Source organism: Homalodisca vitripennis, chromosome X (genome assembly GCF_021130785.1).
Source record: "Homalodisca vitripennis isolate AUS2020 chromosome X, UT_GWSS_2.1, whole genome shotgun sequence".
NCBI lineage: Eukaryota > Metazoa > Arthropoda > Insecta > Hemiptera > Cicadellidae > Homalodisca > Homalodisca vitripennis.
The window spans coordinates 145,170,844-145,195,733 of NC_060215.1; the positions used below are offsets into that span (position 1 = coordinate 145,170,844).

General features: G+C 32.8%; 1 protein-coding gene across 1 annotated transcript in view; it reads right to left on the reverse strand.

Annotated features, from left to right (window-relative positions):
- The window catches only part of LOC124369970 (collagen alpha-1(I) chain-like), a 110,276-nt gene extending 85,898 nt beyond the window's left edge, over nucleotides 1-24,378 (reverse strand). The window contains exons 1-4 of the mRNA XM_046828204.1: nucleotides 24,285-24,378; nucleotides 23,750-23,905; nucleotides 6,925-7,017; nucleotides 2,034-2,081 (exon numbers count right to left, since the gene is read on the reverse strand). Coding sequence (XP_046684160.1) covers nucleotides 2,034-2,081; nucleotides 6,925-7,017; nucleotides 23,750-23,905; nucleotides 24,285-24,330 — 343 coding nt within the window. The 5' untranslated portion in view covers nucleotides 24,331-24,378. The remainder of the gene's footprint in view (nucleotides 1-2,033; nucleotides 2,082-6,924; nucleotides 7,018-23,749; nucleotides 23,906-24,284) is intronic.
- Nucleotides 24,379-24,890: the final 512 nt, after the last annotated feature.

Below are 24,890 nucleotides of genomic sequence, written 5' to 3' on the forward strand. Positions count from 1 at the left end.
TCAAAGTCTCCTTTGTGTTTTACTGTACCAAAAACGTTTAAAAGCAAATGTGCTTTTTTACTTCGAAGGGTCCTACGGTGTCAAGGATTATCCGGCGGATAAAAAGTCCTCGTTTTACGTTAAACCTTTTAATAAATATAGTAAAACAGTGTACAATTCCTATAATTTCACTTTGCTCTCGCTTTATCGCATGGATCTTAGTATTGTTTGTGGGAACAAAACAATTAACTTTGGATTTACGTCTGCTCAAGCTCCCGCCACAGAACTTCCCCCCTTCCACTCATTATTTTATCGTTCAAACACGAGAACTTTACCTTTTATCGATCTTTACCCTTTAAACTCTGTATTTTTAATGCATCGAAATGTATAAAACTTTCAAAAATAGTACATTCGTTACTAATTCACTTACTTCTAAATAACTTAGATTGCTGAAATTTGGTATATGCACTACTGTAGACATAAAAATACTATTCCTAAATGCTATTCCTACGTAGTCCTAAATGCTAAGAAACCGTTCGCCAAAGACAACTATAAATAACTAAGAAGATTTCTAAAGCTTCGGTAAGCTCCGCAGCGGAGGGCTTTAGGGGGAGCCATTTTTTACCGTTTATGACACTTCACCAAATTCTTCTACCAAATAAAAATATGAAACTTGGAATGTGTTTTAGGTTTCACTTGTACACTTTAAATGGTAGTTGAAAAAATGTTTAGGTTTTTTAGCTTACCTTAAATGAAAATTTCAAATGTATCTATCGATTTTAATTTTAGTTTAAAATTCAATATTTAATAATAAAATTAAAAATTATGAATTCATTATGATTATTCATAATTTTAATTAATTATGATAAATAATGCTTAATTGATTATGATAATTATTTTTTAATTAATTATGGATTCAAAACTATGAATTTAAATCACTTTCAGTTAACATCTTTGACTATTGGTTATTCAAATAACTACAGTTATTTACAAGATACGACTATATGTAAGCTATAATTCAATAATTATATCTAGTTGTTAAATTATTATGCAAGTCTATAAATAGTTCTTTTTTAATTTTAAATAAGTTATAATAATTCAACAATAATAATAAAACCAGAACTACGATTAATAGGTCTACTTCTTCAAGAGTAAATGAAAAACCAACGCTGAATCTCGTAATAAGCCGTATAACTTTGACCACCTCTCGCTCCGTTATTTGGAGGTCCAGTAGACTGTTAATCCGACACGTTCTAAACTTTCCGGATAACCGCGATAACAGGGTAATACACCACGTTTAATGTCGCTGACCTCTGAGTTGTTGGGTTAAGAAACAAAAGAATAGCATTCAGTAAACCAAATCTTTACAACATTAATCCAATACATAATACTAAATTTTTATTCCTAAAATAAAATATGTGTAATTTTAATTTTCAGTCCCGTTTCATTAATTTGCCGATGTATGTACCCGGCACTAATACGTATCAATGCAATAATAATAATGTAAATGTCATCTTCCATTGAGTGTAGGTGATAGTTAATATAACTATAAATAATACCGGAACTGAATAAGAGATGTATAGTCCCGTGAAATCGGGTAATTAAAATGAATCTAGAGCAGAAATTATAAATAATAATTTATTAATCGAGTAAAATATGGAGATTCGGTTGTCGAAGACACCGATTAATCGTCTATTAAAATACTTAAAATCGTTGCTAAAAATCTATAGGCCATGCGACTGCGATAAACAAGTAGCTCACGAGTTGTTGCAAATATTCCGAAAGAAAGACTCCTAACCATTGGTCGTTTATGATCGTAGTATATTTGTGTATTTGCGAACGTTTGAGCAAAACCGTGTTGAAATATAAGAATATGCAGTTCCAAAAGCTTCAACAACTTTTTAAATACTGTGTAACAATCTGTAGATAAATCACTGTTAGTAGGTTTAATGTACAGTATTAACAGCTCGTGTTATTATGTCTAGCAATTGATTAAAAAAATAAGCTATTAACAAATATTAAGATTAGTATATTGTTTCTTTATTTTGATTCACCTTCTCTGTTGTAATTTTCTGGAGCAGCCGGAGCGGAGGCCGGTATACCTGAAACAATAGAACATATGTAGTTTAATCTGTTCGTTACTAAACAAAACCAAGGATCCATATACTATTCTGGCCTTTACTGTAAAAATAGTCTCCGGAATTATTATTTCACATTGACGCGGGTTTAACAGTGTTACGAATTAGATCACGTATGTTAGTTATGCTAAAGAGCCAGATAGTACTGTCATTATTGATATAACAGCTTCTCAAGCACATGTTATTGTAGGAGAGATGGTTGTCGTGAAGCACTTCTTATATCACTGCCTTAGCTGATTGCTGGAAGCCTTGCTATAATTTCCAAACACTAATTAGGCTGAGACTAATTACGTTATTGGATACAGATAATGCCTTCTAGCAATATGGTAAAGCTTCTAACGTAGGAGAGATGGTTATCGTGAAATACCTCTTGGATCATTACCTAAGCAGAACGCTGGAAGCTTTGCTATTATTTCCAGAGTCTAATTATGTTATTAAGAGACAGAGAATGACTCCTAGCAATATGTTATATCTTCTAACGTAGGAGAGATGGTTGTAGTGAAGTACCTCTTGGATCATTACTTCAACAGAATGCTGGAAGCTTTGCTATTATTTCCAGAGACTAATTATGTTATTAAGAGACAGAGAATGACTCCTAGCAATATGGCATAGCTTCTAACACAGGAGAGATGATTGTCGTGAAGCACCTCTTGGGTCATTACATCGGCTGAATGCTGGAAGCTTTGCTATTATTACCAGCTGGGTGATGATTTTGGATCAGATCGAGAGGCAAAAGGAAATCCTTAGAGCTTTCCCAAAAAAATAACCTTACAGTCTCAAGAAAAGAGGTTGGTCTCAAATAAACCTTTTTTTTAATGTTTTGTCACATACTTACTTGCACGTACTTTCAGCGTGTTACTCTTGGTACACCTACTTATGAACCCATGAACATTCAAACAAATTTAGTTTTCTTTTATAGAATCTCATATATTTAGTAATCTATAGAGATGGCGCAACATCGAACAGTAATTGAAATCAAATTCTAATAATATAACAAAAGGTCATTAGTATTATTAAATATTTAAATTAGTATTATTAAAATTAGGTTTTTAGGATTCTGTAAAAGAACGTGTACGATCATTGGGATTTGCTACTGTTTACGGATTGTACCTTTTTCAGTTGATAATTCACATTTAGGGCAATTTAGACCAACTACCTAAAAATGGGAAGGTCCCAAAATTAATACACAAGAAGCAGTCAACAACCAGCTTATGATAGTCATAGACATGAAAGTACCAAAGTGCTACCTGCGTTCAAAATATTTCAATAACTCGCTGATATTGTTGAGACAGTGACATACGATGTCTAGTATGTAGATGGAAAAGTTTGTACCGTATGTTTGAATGTTGTATTAAGTTTTGACATGTAACAACGTGACACAACTAGATATTATGTATAGTAATCATGTAGATGAAGGAAGCTTATGCCATATTTTTTAGTGTTTTATTGCTTTTTGTCATGTAAGTACCAAGTAATATCCCATCTTTGTTTAACGTATCGTCATAACTCTCTGATAGTGTTGAGACAACCAAATACGATGTCTAGTAACCATGTAGATGAAGGAATCTTATGCCACACTGTGGACTGTTTTAATTGCTTCTTATCATGTAAGTACCAAGTAACATGCCGCCTATGTTTAACATATTGTCATAACTCTCTGATAGTATTTAGACAATTAGATACAATTTCTAGCAATCATGTAGATGAAGGAATCTTATGCCACACTGTGGACTGTTTTATTGCTTCTTATCATGTAAGTACCAAGTAACATGCCGCCTATGTTTAACATATTGTCATAACTCTCTGATAGTATTTAGACAACTTGATACAATTTCTAGCAATCATGTAGATGAAGGAATCTTATGCCACACTGTGGACTGTTTTATTGCTTCTTATCATGTAAGTACCAAGTAACATGCCGCCTATGTTTAACATATTGTCATAACTCTCTGATAGTATTTAGACAACTTGATACAATTTCTAGCAATCATGTAGATGAAGGAATCTTATGCCACACTGTGGACTGTTTTATTGCTTCTTATCATGTAAGTACCAAGTAACATGCCGCCTATGTTTAACATATTGTCATAACTCTCTGATAGTATTTAGACAATTAGATACAATTTCTAGCAATCATGTAGATGAAGGAATCTTATGCCACACTGTGGACTGTTTTATTGCTTCTTATCATGTAAGTACCAAGTAACATGCCGCCTATGTTTAACATATTGTCATAACTCTCTGATAGTATTTAGACAACTTGATACAATTTCTAGCAATCATGTAGATGAAGGAATCTTATGCCAAACTGTGGACTGTTTTATTGCTTCTTATCATGTAAGTACCAAGTAACATGCCGCCTATGTTTAACATATTGTCATAACTCTCTGATAGTATTTAGACAATTAGATACAATTTCTAGCAATCATGTAGATGAAGGAATCTTATGCCACACTGTGGACTGTTTTATTGCTTCTTATCATGTAAGTACCAAGTAACATGCCGCCTATGTTTAACATATTGTCATAACTCTCTGATAGTATTTAGACAACTTGATACAATTTCTAGCAATCGTGTAGATGAAGGAATCTTATGCCACACTGTGGACTGTTTTATTGCTTCTTATCATGTAAGTACCAAGTAACATGCCGCCTATGTTTAACATATTGTCATAACTCTCTGATAGTATTTAGACAACTTGATACAATTTCTAGCAATCATGTAGATGAAGGAATCTTATGCCACACTGTGGACTGTTTTATTGCTTCTTATCATGTAAGTACCAAGTAACATGCCGCCTATGTTTAACATATTGTCATAACTCTCTGATAGTATTTAGACAACTTGATACAATTTCTAGCAATCATGTAGATGAAGGAATCTTATGCCAAACTGTGGACTGTTTTATTGCTTCTTATCATGTAAGTACCAAGTAACATGCCGCCTATGTTTAACATATTGTCATAACTCTCTGATAGTATTTAGACAATTAGATACAATTTCTAGCAATCATGTAGATGAAGGAATCTTATGCCACACTGTGGACTGTTTTATTGCTTCTTATCATGTAAGTACCAAGTAACATGCCGCCTATGTTTAACATATTGTCATAACTCTCTGATAGTATTTAGACAACTTGATACAATTTCTAGCAATCGTGTAGATGAAGGAATCTTATGCCACACTGTGGACTGTTTTATTGCTTCTTATCATGTAAGTACCAAGTAACATGCCGCCTATGTTTAACATATTGTCATAACTCTCTGATAGTATTTAGACAACTTGATACAATTTCTAGCAATCATGTAGATGAAGGAATCTTATGCCACACTGTGGACTGTTTTATTGCTTCTTATCATGTAAGTACCAAGTAACATGCCGCCTATGTTTAACATATTGTCATAACTCTCTGATAGTATTTAGACAACTTGATACAATTTCTAGCAATCATGTAGATGAAGGAATCTTATGCCACACTGTGGACTGTTTTATTGCTTCTTATCATGTAAGTACCAAGTAACATGCCGCCTATGTTTAACATATTGTCATAACTCTCTGATAGTATTTAGACAACTTGATACAATTTCTAGCAATCATGTAGATGAAGGAGGCTTGTGCCATATTTTAGAGCGGTTTTTTTGCGTTTTCGACGTGTAGCAACATGTTCCTCTGTCCTACCTATTTTTAGAACAAAAATTATATCAGTTACGTCGCTGTGGGGTTGAAGGGGTGCGCAGGTCTGCCAACTCTACAGATTGTTTTTCTAAAGAAAATCCCTTACGGAGCCGGGTCACAGAAACCTCTCTAAACATCTCTTTTCAAACATGTGCCATATTAAAATATACACCAATATTACTTCGTAAGTAGTTTTTACAGTTTTGGTAGTATTCACCCATGTATTTGAGTAAAAGAAAAATTGTGTGTGTTATTGTAGATTATGATAACCAAACTATAGAGAAAACACAGTTTTCAGTTTAAAATTTAAGCTCTCTCCACTTTAACTTATCATTATTCCAAAAGTAATTACAGAAAGAACTTCTTATGCAGTATTTGTTGTCTATTTGTCTCTTGAAAAACGACATACCTAAACTTAAGATTTCTAAATTAATAATTAAAGGCGGAATTAATTTTTTTTTAATCTCTACTATTGATTGTTATTTTGAGATTTTGTAAATACTGTTTCATACAATACGTACTGAATATGGATATTGATTTGGACCTTTATTTATTTAAAAATCAAGCAATATTGCTGACTTTCTTTACTTGTGAGAGAGGGTGCAGCGAGGTTGATAAGATAGTAATTGTAAAAAAAAGGATTAGTGATTCACAGTTAATTAAAACAATCAAAACTTCCACTTCTTAAGGATCAATAAAATTCATTTCATTGTAGAGATAAGGGAATATTTGAATTAACACTCAGATTTCAGTTTATATTTCACAATATGCTTCACTGAAAGGGAGGTGTACATTGAGTGATTACCCCTACCTCATCACATAACTAAGCATCAATTCTGTAAAATTTGTCTCCTAATACTAATATATTTTTAAATATTACTATTAAAACTATAAAAACTTTGGTTTTTAACTATCTATTTTCCGCACAATAGATATTAGCATCGGTATGTCTTTATTTTAAATATTTTCATTTAAACAAGTTAGAAATTCTTATTCTCGTATTTTGATATTTATCTGCAGGTAACTTCTCCACTGATCGTGGTGGGGGGTGACAAAAGTTCAGTGGGCACCGGGTACGAAAATGCTGGCGACGCTACTGCATCACATGTTCAGTAATATATTGTACGTTTACCTGGAGCCGTAGGTAAGTTCTCCCCCAGGCGACTGCCGACATCCTCAGGAGATGAAGTAGCAGCGGTTGTCGTCGACGCTCTAGGAGTTGTAACTGAAAATACAGACAGATTAACAGATTGTTTTGGGAAGAATATACATGACATTATTAATAAATTTAATGTTTTAAAATGTTTTCAAACTTATCGAAAGGATAGCTATTTCTAAATCACGATACTTTCTATCTATCTATATCTATATATAAATAGTATAAGAAAATAGTATACTATAAATAGTATGAAAAATACAATAAAATATAAAACTATAAATATGTTAAAGTAATGCTTTTCTCTAAAAGCTGTTAACCAAATTCAAAAACCACATACACTTAAAATTGATCATATAGAAATAGCTCATCAGAGGTTTCTACAACTTAACATCCTGATGGTCTAAATTTAAGATATGGATATTTTTAGACGTAAAATTAACTATACAAATTTGAAATTGTATTAAATAACACACAGCTAGCTAAAACTTTATTTTCTAAATTAATATTCCTTTTAAAGTGGAAAATTATTTACTATTCGTAATTCTAAATTCTTTGTATCAGCATCTGATTTTTTTGTATATAATTTTTGTATACATCTTTAAATTTCTTAAAAAGGTATTGTAATAGAGGGAATTCTTATGTATGTCTGTCTGTCTGACTGTCGTCTTTCCGCACGATATCTGTTCACACCGAGTTCGATGATGGAGTATGTCACTGGCTGAGCGTTAGCAAAATTTTTACATTGGCCTTATAGGTAACCATGATGCCAACGGAAAATAGGAGAATAAATTAATTTGTAAACACTCAATACAACCATAAGAGATATTAACACATGTAGCCTAACTTTCGCAACACATACAAAACATCATATTATAGTAACTTTTATTATTTAAACACTTACATGAAACCTAATTTAATGCACAAACATCTGAATGTATATAGAGGCAAGATATGTTGAGAAATATTTCATATACAGACTTTATATTTTGCATGAAACGTCATTTCTACGAGCTTCATTATCCGTTTTTTTGTGTCAACTTCTTTTTTTATGATCATCTGTTTGTTTATATGTCCACAGGACATCTAGAGAATAATATGAGTTATAGATTTGAAATGTTAATTCAACCTCGGCGAAGGCTCTTACAACATGTGGTGAGGCGTACTCGTACTTTGGATATATAATTTCCCTTTCAGATATAAAGGAAACTTTGCAAAAATTGTGTAAAAAACTTTTGTAAAAAGGTCACTATTCAGGCTTTGTGCCTCCCTTAGTGCACTGAAATTTGGTCACGCCTCCCCTTTGCCATCATCTCCTTATTTGCTCAACACAGTAGTAAGATTTAAATTTGTAGTTTGGGACAGATTTAAGATTAGCACGTGTTAAATTAATATTAGTTTAATATTTTACAAAACTTTTAATATTAACTCAAATCCCTTTTTCAATATTCCCACACGTATTGCTTCCAGTAAGTATTTTTAATAAAAGAATGAATCTCAGATCAAAAATCATTTTTTATGAACTCTCCAAAAGGTAATTAATATCATATATTAATTATATTATTATTATACTATAATATTATATCAGTCACCTTTAACGTTAGTGTAAATGCTAGCAGTGTTTGTGTTTTTCAAGTTTTAAATATCTATTTTTGCAGCGACAAAGCACATCGCAGGGCACTTCGACGTCCATTTTTGCTTGATAGTTTCGCTTTAGATAGGCCAAGGTTGAAAATTCAGAATCACAGAGTTGTGTGAATGAGAATTATACTAACGACTCTGAAACTTTCAAAGTAACTTGCGGTGAACAGTAAGGTAACTCAAACAAACATTTTCAATACCCATGTTTTGGAATTCCGCCTTTGCTTGACAATCACATTTTATGTCATTGCATGTTGCTGATTGTGGCCAGGAAGTACATCCTCATCGAATTGAAATGGATGTCTTTTGTAAAGCTTAATTTCCAGTTCTGTACTAACATTTGGAAAATACCGTCCGATTTAATTTTCAAGTTATGCTAAGTACCGTCTGTTGGGATGTATCTTCAACAACTTTCTCGTTTTCTATTCTAAAACTTACAGTACAATATAGTTTCAATCGTTTAGGTTGCATGGAATTATTACTCAAAACAGCATTGCAAAGAACACACTGAGGGAAATAATTACCATTTGTTATCTAAATAAATCCATATTTAATATAATGGTAACTATACGGTCTTTTATTTTACAGTCATTTTAGACCTACTAAAACACGTAACTTGTCTGTCCCACGTTTTATGTTTACTGGTCCAACAAGTTGTTGTTTACTACACTAATGCAAACGTCAAGAATGACTGTACAAACTGACACATGAGGGTTACGATAATCGCTAGCAAGCCGTGTTTCCCCACCACTATTATTCTAATACAATGATACCTCCCTTGAACATTTTCTACGCCCCCCCCCCCCCAAGGAGGCGCGCCTCCATGTTGAGACCGCTGGTTTACACTACCTATATATGTCTAAGTGATACATTCTACGAAGGAATGTTCTTGATTGAACAGAACAAGCGGGTTTTCCACCGCACCGGCCAGCTATCAGCCTAGTCAACTCAAGCATTTATGATTTTACTTTCAAAAGGGTTCTGAAATGTTTATAATTTAAAAACATTGTATTAAACTTCAACTTTTATATTACCCATATTACGACCAACATGTATACAACACATCAATTTATCAGTCTGAAGACAGATAACCTCTGTCTTTATTAAAGACTAGACAATTCCAAAACCGTTTTTCTTTACTATATGATATATTAAATAAGCTCCCTTTAAAGTAAAAAATGTTAAAAGTAATATTCCATTAAAAACAAACTGAACAATGTATAAACAAACAACGAACAATACTGACATAATTTGTATTCATACTTAAATTCTTGGTTTATGGATCTGAAACAATAAACCCGGTTCTTGGACTTACACAAATTGTAAGAAAGATATATTCCACAGTTTTGTACAAAAACACGCGCGCACACGCACACACACACACACACACACACACACACACACACACACACACACACACACACACACACACACACACACACACACACACACACACACACACACACACACACACACACACACACACACACACACACACACACACACAAAGAAAGTTTGATCATGTTACACACTTATTTCAACAAGAAGATAATTTTTTATTTTAAACAGTTGTATGCTTTATGTACTCTTTGAAACATTTTGAAAAACGTTGAAAATTATAGTTTTAAAGAAAATAGAATGAACACACGCTCTTCCAATAATGTAATCTTATTATTATGTAATTCTTCAAAGGAAATTTCAAGAAGGCAATTTTGTTATTCGGGTGTTAAGTTGTTCAATAAGTTTCTCTTAGAGTATGGTAGTACATTGCTGTTTGAGGGTAAACCAAAGTTTAAAATTAAAGCAAAACATTTTTGTAGCTGATTATTTTTAGGATAGGAAGTAATCGAAAGCAAATTATTGTTATTATTATTGTTACTTTTATATATTAATTTTATTTAAGCATTGTATTAATCTTATCGTTGTTGCATTTATCTTGATTATGTTGTATTTATCCTGTTATTGTTGCATTTTTCTTGTTATTCACTCATTTTGTTATTGATTTCCTTGTTATTGCTTTGCTATTGTCACTAAGATATTCTTTATCTGTTATTGTTACTCCAGTTTTGTTAAATAATTTAGAATTGTTTGTTTTGTTTGATTTTCAAATGTTATTCTCAGTATAGCATAGCCTCCACACAAGACCAGAGACATTTTAAGCTTTTAAGAATTGTGCCAACAATATTTTTTGCCACACGTGCTTCACAGCACTTGGCAACATTTGTACTGTATTTTGAATTTTTTCGAAATAAAGATGATTTGAACTTTGAACTGTGTGTGTGAACTGTGAACACACACACACACACACACACACACACACATATATATATATAAGGGTTCCTAAATTGCCTCTTCTTCCCTCAAAATCATTTAATTTTGTTTTTCTTTTTCCAACATATTAAAATAATACTAATATTATCCTAATATGTTCCACCTATACGTTGCACATTTTTAGGCAACAGAGCACGCCCGCCATGTTTCGTAAGTAACTGTAAATGAGTAACTTAAATGACAACTTAAGAAATACAAAGGGCATAAAAGCTGTATTCCACTCACTCAATAAAACATTCAGAGCGGAAACCCTTCAAAACTTGTAATATAGCAAGTTTCTCTTGGCTTATTGCTGGGAAAGTTTGCAAAGAACCAATTAAGAATTTTTATTGAGATTTTATAATCACTTTAGTCTCATAAATGCAAGTAAATATAATTATCGATGTTACATCTGAGTGGTTTTCAACTCAATTAATTGTTTGCAATTTGGAAGTCTTTCGAAACCAACATTTCTCATGTATGCTAGAAAATTTACAATGCTATTGATAACTGAAATATAGTCAACATTTTGTGCAAGCATGCAGTATAGCCTGAACCATACATGAACAAATAAAGTAATTAAAAGCCCACGTCTATTTATCCACATTAGCCAACAAGCGCACTCTACCACTGAGGTTCTATTTGAATCGTAGAGAATTTACAGCTCTATATACTTTACAGAATTACGAACCAAGGAATTATTTTATTAACAAAAAGTCCTCAAGTACATTCTGAGGAATACCTGTACAGTTTAAACTCATTGGTAATACCCCTTTTGGATTAAATTGACAATTAATTAGTCATCTTGACCTTATGAAATCCAAAAGCAATCGTTTAGGTACTGTTACTCCATCATTAGACTACGGTATGCAATTTTAATACTGTGTTTACGAAATATTGCTAACAGTTACTGTGCTAAATATATATTTTACGCTATAACTATTTTTGTGCTATTTTTATCCTCCCTGCACGTGGCCTTGGAGCATCGTTGGCTAAATTAATTAGCTATGGAGACTTCTTAAATCCGTAGATTTTCCTTCTCAAGGCTCCTTGTTGCTCTGTCGGGTGAACAACTGAGCCCCAACAACGTAAGTCTGCTATTGTCTACGGAAAAGGTGGGACGAAAACTGGTATTGTAGGTGGAATTAAATGAAAGATACTTTTATTGAACACAAAGGAAAACATATTCAATTAGCGAGGTTAGGGTTATTAAGTCCTATCTTACTGTTGTACAATCAAAAATGATAATCAATGTATAAAATAATAAAATGAAAAGAGGGTTCTTCATGAAACTAACAAATAAATAAATAAAATAAAAAATAGAAGTAAAAATAACAGACATTCGCTCATCACCATTCATACAAGGCCATCGTCCCCTATGTCACGAAATCGTCAACCCGACGAGGCCCGAAACAGAAAGATCCTTAAGCACTCTCGAAACCATTCCCGACTAAGAATACCTCTGATATGATCGGGGAGATTATTCCAGAGTTGACAAGAAGAGACTGTGAATACTTCACTGTAAATAGAAGATCTATGAACAGGAATAGACAACAAAGAGGATCCACGTCGAGTATTCCAATTGCTTGTTTCAGAAATAAAAGAAACCCCTCAGACGAATAAGACTAATAGTTATACGACATGGAATGTAGCATGCTAAAAATGTAGAACTGGCAGAGTAAATTAAATTTTAGCAGATTTAACTGATGTGTGAAGGGTTATATGGTCATGTCGTCTAGTGTTGAAGATAAAGTGAACACAATAAATTTGAGCTCGTTGTAATCTGCCCGAAAGCTAACCGCCAAATCTTTCAAAACTACACTACAGTAACTAAAATGGCATAAAATTAGGGTCTTTTCACTAGCAACACTTTCAAATTCAAGGGTAAATAAATAGCAAATTACTTAAGACTATGAATACCAGCAAATACCCTGCCACAAGTCTCAGTAATACTATCGGCCAAAGTAAGATTTCTTGTGACATCCAGCTGGGATCACTTCTGGCTGGTTTATACCTTCCAGTTGAACCTACCAGTGGCACAGCAAAAACCGATGTGTCACTTAAATCTGGGCAACTAATGGATGTCCAGGAGCTGCACATCACTAACCGCAAATGTCGAGATTCTGGGATGCAAGGGTAATTGGATAGGTCTAGTCTATTGTGGGAGATGACTGTTAGAGTTGGTGGGGTTCGTTCCCTAAGTATCAAAGGTTCTTGCTTAGCCTCAATAAGGGCGTATTTTGACTGGAGAGCCTGGTTGAGATCTGGCCCCTCCTTCTTCTGGGGGGACTTGACTTTGAGATCAGTGCCCTAATTCTTCCTCATGGATCTTGATAGGAGGAGGCCCCTTCATATCCTGTCACTCCGGAAGCACCGCTAAGGTCCTAAAAGGACTAAGTGCAATTTTTAAGCTTCTTGTCCTAAGAGAAAAAAAAGATTTATTGTAATAGTCAGTCCAAGATATTTTAGGTGATGCTCCTACCAGGGTTTGACGCCCAGTATTTAGTTTCTTAGTGTTGTGACATACACAAAGAGGGGGTTCTCACATTGAAGTTTTGATCTACGGTTTACTCAGGCGATCCCACTCTGAATGATATATTTTGAAAGACTAATTATATCATCCCTTAATCAGTGATTCCTGATCGTGCTTCAAGCACTTTTTAATAACATAACTAAAAGTTTGGGCTCGATTTAAAGAATCTGTTAGATATTGGATGTTGAAAACTGGGCCTTTAGAGACATTTATGGATCGAACACAATCCAACCATTTCGGGAGAATTGCATTGGCGTCAGCAGTTATTGCTAGGCAGAGATTAAACCATTAATAATACATCTGGCAAAATGGCGGTGGTAATTCACCGTTATTTTTCATAATTCTGTCCAGTTCTCCATCGTTACCAGCGGCTGCTTAAATGGACATTCTCAATAAATATCAATGAAATGTTTTCAATCTTCAATTTTAATCAAGCGTTGATAAAAGTCACTTTTCAATCATTCCTGATTATTGGAAGTTCATTTATTGTATTTAGTTTTGCTGCTAAAGTCTAAAGGCTTGATCCGTTATTTTTTATCACCATTAACTACTTTGAATATACTAAAGGTTCTCATCTTCGCCATCGTACCTTACCTCCAATCTAAATGATATAATATATGAATCACTAAAACTAGCAGTGAGTAAGGGAAACCCCAGTTTTTCATAACGTACTAAACCTTAGAACATTACTATTATACGGAATTAACCTCAATGCTGGTGACATAATCGCTTTGGTTACGCCGGCATTCTGAGAATAACAGGCTAAAAACTGCATCTGATTATTCAGAGACGACAAACTGTTATAGCCACGAGTGTCCAATGCCCATTAATCTGTCTGCCCATTAACCACATGACCAACAGCTGTTTTCAAGGTCACGGGGTCACAGGCACCAGCTGACTGTATTAACAGGGCCGCTGTCAAAACTATTCTGGCGCCTCCATTCAATTGGCTGAAGCTCCTAAATTGAATTGTGGGCTTTGTGCTACCAAACAAGCGCTGAAGATATTGTGGGCAGACTCGATTTTAGCTTTCAGTTTTAAATTTGACTCTCTCCTGGGATTAAATAATATGGAGAAAACGTATTCGTTTCATGCAGCAACCCGTATTTCAGCGTTTGGAACTCAGAATACCACCAAAAGGTATGCTGTGAAATTTCTGATTCCTAGCCTCTGCATATGCCATGAAAAAGAAATGACTAACGCTACCAGCGAAACCAATGTTCTATCCTCAAAGCTTCAATTAAGAGAGAGAGTACTATTGACAAAAACATTATTCAGTACGCTGAAACAAATATCACAAAAAAAACTCCTATTTGAGCAATTCCAATTGTTTTTTTAACACCACGAAACTACTTTGCAACAGTTTTGAACGTGAGAGGATTACGTGTAGACCTGTTCTGGACTGATCCAGCACCCCGAAATGCAGAATTATATTTTGTGGTGCATAACACTGGCGTAAATCTCACTGAAACCAAGCAAAATTGAAATCTTGCAATTCGAAAACACTAGGTTGACTGTATAGTACACGGCTCAGTTTAAATAAACCTCAAAAGAGCAACTGACCTGTTTACATTCATTACTGTTTATATACGTCAATGACTAAATAGTACGTTTTCTAATTAGGTGATTTTAAGATCGACAATTTTGTTCTTTTTGACAGATTGTTATTACTTGCTTGAACCATCACTATTATAGTTACAAATTAAGATCTAATAGGATTAAACAATTTCATAGACCTTTCAATTGAAAGATTAAGTTCTTCGTAAGTTAGTTTCCACATACCTGAAAAAACATTTTCAACTAAAATACTGTTTGCTTGGTATTTCAGATTAAAATAATGTAAAATCTTGAAATTTAAAACTCCTACTTTCTACGAAATTTTAAGTAGCTTCTAGATACTCTACTCTTGACCTCTCGTCCCAGTCTTCAAATCTATTACGTTTTCAGTGTTTAATAGTGAAATTTCATTAATTAGAATTGTTTGTTTTACAAATATCTCATAAGACTTTGTATGATTATTACAAGACATCATACATTATATTTTGCAACCAAAATTTAAAAATAAATTTATTCGTTAATACTTTGATTTGCATTTTTACCAAAAATACCACAAACTGCTTATTATCCACTAGTAAAAGTGGTCTCTCTGTGTTTGTGGGATTGATTATATTCTTATGATAAATCGTATTCAGAAATTATTCAGTTTACACATTTTATTTCCAAATTTATAATACATTTTTATAACAAAACAGGGACGTTGGTACATCAATGATACATACATATACAATAGGTTATAGATATCTCGAAAAACAAAGTTTAAAAGTAAACTAAATTTAACAATTTACAAACGAATTATTTACCTAATGCATTACGTTAAGATTTTCAATTAACTTTCATGTATCAACTCTTTGGCGGTATGTGATTGGTTTATAATTAAATACTTAAATGTGCGTTATTTTTTAATTTTATTATTACTGCTGCAGTAGGTAAATCCCATATTAGCAAATTATTTAGTGATTTTAGCCTTCTAAAACACATAACCTGAGCATTGATTGACTACTTAAGGTTTTTTTCCCAATTAAGAGAAGAAGATGAGAGATCCTCTCATTGAATTTAGTCCTAAAAGGGCCTTATCGAGAGAGGATATTCAGGATAAGTAATGATGGAGTTCAGGGTCGCCCTCACGAAAAATCCTACGAGGACCTTGGGAGAAGGGTAGGCTAGCTCTGCCCCAACCTATCCCAGTCAAAACGGGCAGAAGTCATACTACCTCACGTTTAGACTTTAAGACCCATTAACATTACCAAAGTCCCATCCACATAATCATTTATCCTCCGCAGTCAACTAGACTTATGGATCAGCCATTTTTAACCTACTATCTCGACATTTGCGGTGAGTGGTGTGCCAGCCATGGACATCTATAGAGTTAAAAGTCAAAATCGCCAATGTTTTATGTAAACATAGTTAAGCCAATATTGTCGATTTTGTGTAATTTTTATTTTTGTTAGTGCTCATAGTATGTGTTTTCTTTATGTTAGGTTCTTATTACTGTACTATTATAATGAGCACTTTTTAACTTTTTTGATTGTGAATTGGCTACTTACCGTTAGTAAATAAATAAATGTTTAATTTTACCAGGCGAATTTAAGGCTAAGAAATTCTCTCTAACACATCCTGGGGACCAACGGCTTAAAGGTGATTTCTAAACTACAACCAATGCCCCTATCAGGCGGGCTGCTTGCAAGGATCGCTCAGCGGTCACCCATCCAAGCAGCAGCCACGCTCGACGTTGCTTGATTCGGTTATCTTGCAATAATAGCAGTACACCGCGCCATTTGCAAAAGGTTCAAATCAAATCTTGTATTACTCGTGACAATTTCACATTGTATGGAAAACGTCATAATTTATTCTAAAATTTTAAACACACCACATAACTACTGAAGGGTTACTGAGATATAAGTTACACTTCGGAATTTACTATACACAATGTAGATCCTATTAGCAGGTATAAATCAGCCAGTAATGAATCCTCCTGGGAATGCCTTAGCTAACATTATTTCCTGGCTAATTAGCAAAGATCAGCCATGCTGGAAAACGAGTCAACTATAAAAAAACACACACTTTCCGTTACTTGACTTGCTTGTGTTATGCGAAAAACGCTTCCTTCTAGTTAAGCCTAATAAATCTAAAATGTATTCTGAACGCATTTACCATCATTTTCTCTAATATTATTTTTGTATTTTAATTAAAAATTTGTTAGCTGTCTTTTTATCGAGTCTAAAATTTTGTTTTGTTTTACTACAAATGTACTGCATGTTTTCTATATATAATGTTCTCACACACACATACCATAGTCAAATGACGAAATTGTCAGATGGAATCAATCGAAAAAGGCTCCCAATAAAGCGACAACGTTGTTCCCATTTTATTTTGGTAGCAAAATGGACGAACGGCCTATTTGTTGACCAATAAATGAATTTCACATTCCATAGTCAACCCGTAAGACTGAAAACAGAGTTAAATTAATCTGCGCATGACAGTAAAAATGAATTGGGCATAATAAAAAAGTAAAAGTACAATAAAAACTAAAATTCACTGTGAACCCTCAACACTGAAAATCGAGTTTAAAGTTATTTGCTTATTTAATGGACTCTAGACATAGTTAAGAAGTTACAACTTTGAACTCGTTCAGTTAAAATTTATTTATCATAACCTCTTAAGAGTAAATATCAAGTTTTAACCACTTGAGCATGTAAGCCTATAATAGTTCTATACAAAGTTAATAAGCTAATATTCTGAATACTTCAACAGTTAAAATCTATCTTTGTGACCATTAAGAAGGAAAATCTGCCAACCGCAAAATTCAAGGAACGGCTAATTAAAATATGAAGATTTGTTCAATTAAGAAGGCACAATATCATAACTATTGAAGGCAGATCAAAAATTGAAGAACTATTTGAGTTCAGTGAAGGACACGATTCTACTGTGTACGCCTTCAGTCTAAGAAACCTAAATTTCCATGTAGTGTTTACGGTACGTCAGAGTACAGAAAAATATGCCATTTCGAAGCATAGTTTCAAAACAAAACATTCATTAGGATTGAAGAAAACATAAGTGCGAGCAATAATGCTCTACTCATGTAAATATAATAAGAGAAACGTTAGAAATCAAGAAAGAAAATAGCTTCAACAAAGAAGGCAGCGTCAAACTGTCGAAAACATAGTACCATTAAACCTGCAATAAAGAAACCATATTGGTAACACTGTCGATTGTAGTGATTTTTGGCTCGTTAACCTTTTAGCCAATCATGATAAAACTTCGCCCCTTTCAGTTGACATGTAGAGGCGGATATACATTATAGGCAATTTCGATTTAAAATATGTGTCTGAAGATAGTTATTCTTTTAGACCAAAATATTTCAAGAATTTAATATGTAAGCATTATTTCGACCCAGTTTCAAACGGATGACTTAGCTTTAAGTTATGATACCGGCCGAGTAAGCTTAAGAGCTGAGAAAACACGATATTAATGATGTGAAATTTACAATACCTACAAAAATATATGTAGAATGTTTGCCGGTAATTTGCATATTCGATCATGGGTAATACTGCATTGTGGGTTGACTAAAATTAGCTTCATGACAAAAAAGTTTAACCGTTTTATTTAATTTAGGTGAATATTTTAAAAAGCTATATCATTAGTCAAATGGGCTATATCTTTTTACACATAGGCTACATGGAGTGTTTGCAAATTCTCTACAGAAAAAAAAAAAAAAAAAAAAAAAAAAAAAAAAAAAAAAAAGTCATATAATTGTAGTTACAGAGGCAAAGTTCTTTACAAAGCCCTTGCTTTACACTGAACAAATTTGTAGTTTTAAATTAAATTTCTAAGATAAAATTTAAAAAAGCCATTTCAATAAAATATTCAAAATATAACACACAAATTCACTAGAAAATTAGGAGTACACAAACAAGAATAAATTTAAGAGAAATGTTTTGCAAGTTTATGAGTCTTTATAATAGTATAGCTAGAACAAATTAAATTGCTTTTTAGTTAAACAGCAAAAACATTCCACTGTTGCTTTGCATAACGCTTGTACTGTTTTGTTCCTTCGACATCTGTCTCTAGGCCGGTGAGTGTTTGCTTAATACCTAATAAACTGTTTAATTTAAAGAATAGTAACTTTTTCCCAATATTTATCTTATTAGAATCTTAGGGCGGAAAGTTTATAATATAGATTTTTTTGTTTCAAAGGCAGCCGTTTATAAAAAATAATATAAAACTCCTCGAAAACCGACTTGATATCAGAAATGCACTAAACAAATTGGAATATTGAATTTAAAACGTTGCATTGCAGAGTTATAGATATATGTCCATATGTAAACACATAATTTAGCTATTTACATTTTTAATGTGACCCCCATTACTGAACTATACACCCACCCTCACTTTGACCAATACCCCCTGTATAGTTTTTAAAATATCGCCTAAAACAGCTCTGCAACACTTAAGAGAATCGATGTTTTATTTAAAAAAGCTTAGTGCAAGAATATCAAACGTCAATCGACCAGTTATAGACCGTCAAAAGTTATTGTCAAAATATGTACACTAGGAAGTCGTAAATATTATATTCCAACTTAGGAACAAACACTTGTGAGGGATATACCTTGGGAGTCTTATATCTATATCTTCTGCTGATATGTCATGACTATTGGATCTCTTTGGCAAAGCAACTATCTACCTGGCAGGCCTTGTTTTGAGAGCTAAGAGCAATAAATTATATCCATATTAAACTAATTACAGCTAGTTGAGGATTATTATGGGTTTGGTAGATATGTTTTTACGTTAAAAACAGCTCTTTCAAATAATTTTTAAATTAATGTAGCAAAAGAAGACTCAATTTTGTCCTTTGTTCCAAGTTTGCTATTGACGATGGAAGGTTTGAAAGGATAACAGGATTTCTGACATTTGCCATCGTTATATGTTACAGGAAGGTAACACAACTTTTCAACGATTGGAATCTCACCTGACGATGAGAATAGGTTCCAATACTGGAAACGTTGTGTTATACATCTTGTAACTTATAACGATGACAAATGTCCGAACTCCTGTTATATTTCAATTTTAATTACTGACTTGTGGATTAAAAAAAAAAATAAAAATATTTTTAAGAATGACAAGTTTTAAATATTTCTTTCCGAACGAAATAAAAATAATCATGCTATTACTTGAAACACAATTACTCACTGTCAAAATGTCACACTTTTATCTCCTGCCGTTTTTATTTGGGTCTGATAACAAAATGCATCCATTTCCAACTTTAAATGCCCGTAATTTCACCTGAAGTGATAAAAAAAGTCTACTTTTTCTGTATTAAGGAGATTTATTTTAAATATCAATCAATTTAACACAGAAAAATATTTTCCAAACCCAAAATCGTTTGCACCGGCTTAACCGACTCCAAGGGCCAAGGGCCAAAAGCCAATTTTAATTGTTTAAGCACACAACCTGCTTTATCTTTAAATCATAGAGGGATTTCCGTGAAGAAAGGAATTTATCATCAATCGCCCTATTTTTTTGAGTGCCAAAATATGAGAGTTAAAAATATGAATGATTCTTTTCTCAGTTTATATTTATCCTAACTTGCTACAACTAGATCTAACCGCCAGTCAGGTGTTAAATGTTAAATCGACTGTCCACATACAGATCAATAAAGTGTCAAGTTGTCAAGTTTCAGAGTGTCAAGTGTATTTTTAACCCTTTCTATTCCTCCCATTTCGACTACCAGCAAAATTAGCGCGCTTACTGATATAATTTCTTTATTAGAAAAATGCATTTATCGATCTCAAGAAAAACCAGTTCATGTGCTTATACAGTCAAAATTGCCTGTTGGCTCCTAGACTATTAGTTAAAGCTACACATTAGTGTGTTACGTCATTTATGTTTCTTTATAGAGGCTCCCAAAATTGTTTACAACAACGAATTTTGTTTATAACAACGGGAGATATCCAAAATTAATGAATATCCGAAGCATTGGAACCGAATACAAACTTTGTCACAAGAAAATTGTTGTAATAAATGAATTTGGTAATGTATTGAATTTTAAAACAGTCGTTGCGGCTGGGATAAAATTCATTCGTATCCTATACTAAAAAAATGTAAATGGTATATTCGTAGCAAATTAGTTATTGCATATGTGCTTCGATTGTTTTCAGATTGAGAGGATTTATTTCTGTAAATGGTTTAAAGCATATCACCAAACTACACTAGTAAAATTTAATTTCAAATATGAGCCACACTTTGTTGTATTTTTCGGGTTCAAACAACATTTTGCTTACTATACATTCGCATTCATTCATGTATTTGTAGATCGCAAATTTTTATAACTGTATTTTAATTTAATATAAAGTGCTAAGACATTTACACAAATTATTTCCGTGTTTCACGCTTCAAATTTTAATTAACTTATCAAATAGCCCCACGGATCCTAAAACTGTATTGTTTAGGGTCGTTTTCTTATAATCAAATCAAAATCAAATCAAATCATTTTTATTTTGCCAGAACATTACAAAAAATGTATAGCAATAGTCATTTTTCTATAATGACCAGACACTCCATAAAATGTATTAATTATATACATTGATTCCCAATTAATACAGTAAATTCTTTGAAGATAAGGGGATAAAATGTAAAACTAATTTGCACTTTGATTCAGGTTTTAAAAGACACGAAACAATTCATCACACATTGTTGGATTTTATTTCCTACTCACACAGGTATTATTGTGTTAACACAGACTGATAACTCTGTCTGGGTTGTTGCAGTTAATAAAAGAGCATGATCATTTATTACTTATGGTGACTTTAAGTTCAGTTGATATAATAGTGCAAGTGGTATCGATGAGGACATGGTTAATAAGGAAGCAAGATGTCCTTCTTAATATCCTTGTCAACTAGCAGACTATTACAACAAGAGGATATTGTAACAATATTCCATTTGCGATTCTGCGTATTACGAGCTTAATCGCTCTTAGTCATTTATATCGTTATGTATGAATTGTCATTTTGACACGTCTGTACCGATTCCGGGACAAACCTACTCTGTTGTTTTACAAATTCAATGAAAATATAACAATACTTTCGTTATTGTTACTATGATTCATTCATTGTTCAGTACAGCTTTCATGTTTTGACACTAAGAATATTAATAGAAATATATGCAACATTTTATATATGGTATGTGTAACTGTAAATATGTATACAGTAATTGTATGGTACGTTAAAAAACTCCCAACACTAACGTACATATGAATCCTTTAACTAGGTTCTCAATATTTCAGTTTTAGAATATCGTATAGCAAATATTATATGCAACTTCATATATGGTATGTGTAACTAGCATTTGTATATAAAAAGTAGTTGTTTGATCCCAAAATTCCCAATACTAACCTATATATACTAATTAATCCCTTAACCCAGTTCTAAATATTTCAGTTTTAGAATATCATAAAAACCAATAGTATATGCAACTTTATACATGGTATTTGTACATTGAAATATAAATAACCATTAGTTGTCTGATCCAAAAACTCCCAATTCCATATTCACTAATGAATACATATTACTAATGAATCCCTTAACTCAGATATCAGTAGTTCAGTTTCAAAATATCATAGGATCTTTTATACAAATTTGTATATATCTTATGAATATACAAATTTTATATGGCACGCATACTAGGAAATATATAATCAGTAATTGTCTGATGGGTCCAAGAATACCCAACCATTAATCAACATTTATGAATTCGTTACTTACTTTCTCAACATTTCAATTTTAGTGTATCATAAAACCAATAGTATAATGCAACTTTTTATTAGATATTTTAATCTGTAAATATACAAACAGTAACGACAGAAACGTAGGTTGTCATTCTGTTTAATGTGAAAACTATAATTTTGATTGTACTAGTTCAATTTCTGATTCTTTCCGTATTGTCAACATTTATACCAATGGAATCTGGTTATGACGTATATTAGGTTTCAATACTTTTAATTTTGCCATAAGTATGTTTAAAATCTGTATTTATAAGTTATTCTTGCAACTGTCTCAAAATTTCCTGTTCTGATTCTGACAGCGTGAATCCATAGTTCCGGAATTTGATTTCTATGAATTAAGCAGACTCGTCAATAATAGTCAAGAATTTACTTATGATTCTAGTTAAAAATTAAAACTGTTTGCATTATGTCTGAAAACCATTTCATTGTATATCTCTTTCTCTAATTTTAAAATATTTTGAAACCACTTATTATGTTTTTTATATTTTCATTTAGTTTTTAAAATATGAGTATTTTGTTACGTGCGGAATAGAAACTCTTTCTGTTGTCTTTATTTCCGGGTTATAAGCAGAGTTATGAATTTGTGTGAAAACTAAACTGTTAAAAAATTTCTTTCAAAGACAGATACAGAAAAGGGGTTCATATTCTCGTAATGAAAAAGAGAGGAGAAAGGATAAGGAGAGAAATCGATAGGTATGGGACTGCTGATATGGTTACCCTTTTGTTTAGAAAAGTTGTAAATGACAGTTGCATCATTAAGCAATTTTGTGTTACAGTTTTAAAATGTATATCTCCTAACTGTATTGATCTGGAATAGATGGAATAAAAAAACTAACAGTAATAACAATACATATCGTAGCTATGGTAGGAAGGGTTGATTCAACTGAATTTTGAGTTTAGCTCCACTTCACCTTCCTTTTATCAATTAATTCAGCAATAATAATAATAATACAAAGTAAAGGCAATCCCAAAATACTCACTATTGTTTGCTTCGTCGTATTCCTCATATACTGTTCCGTCATACTCCGGGTTGTAATCTTCGTACTCGTAGCTGGTGGTCGCGCTCTCCCCTGCAGACTCCTGGGCACGCGTCTTACGCACCTGAGACCGCCTCACTCTCCCAGAGACACTCCATCCTGTACCACAACCTGTTACACTGTCTCCCTTGCCTTGCCATCTACTACGAACCTTGCCAAGGTTAATAGCGATTGCCAATGTTAATTTCAACTCCATTAATTTAAAATCGTATTAGTTTTTATTCTAAAATTTTATTTAAATAAATTTGTTATCAAAATTTGTACTGATATTCATTTTTCTTTTTTGGTTTTACTGTGTTTGTGAAAATGCTTTTGTCTAGAAATTCAAAATCACGCTAAGAAGGCAACTAAAACATGATCTAATTACTGTAACTGAATCGATACAGTAATTAAAGATACGTGAATGAAATATCAGTACTGGTCGATAAAACATATTAATGGTTTTAAGAATAAAATGTGTTCCCAAAATTAGTGGTACCTAGATTTAACACAAGGATGAGCAGGAAGACAGCTCTTGCAGCCATGGGCACGACAGCCGCACACCTACTGCCAGCAGAAGATCGACCCGCAGATGTAGATAGTCGGAGGAGAGGGAGACGAAGGAAGGGGGGAGAAGAAAAATGGGAAGATTCATCAAGATGGATTTATGTGTAACAGTATTTCCTAGTTGGCGGTGGACTGTTCATACTTAAATATAACGATGTACCAACATCACTTGACTCGGAGACGAATTAAAGAAAAGGCTAATGGAATGCAAGATCTCGGGGAGTGACTGGAAGATGCTTCAATCCAAAGAATGCACATTATTATGGAAAATTTCATTTTTACTGCTGAACTGAACGTAAATCTTGTGTCGTATTAGATTCACTAAATGATAACACAAGAAAAGTAAAAACTAGTATTATCAGTTCTCGTACCTCGGCCGATCACAAATCAATAAAAAATATACCTGTATTTATTTTACTTATTAAATATTTTTATATTAATAATATAATGTGCCAAACACGATACAAAACAGGTCATTTTTGATATTTTTGCAGTTGTATTTCATACCACAACATTCAAAAAAACAAAATGTTCTCAT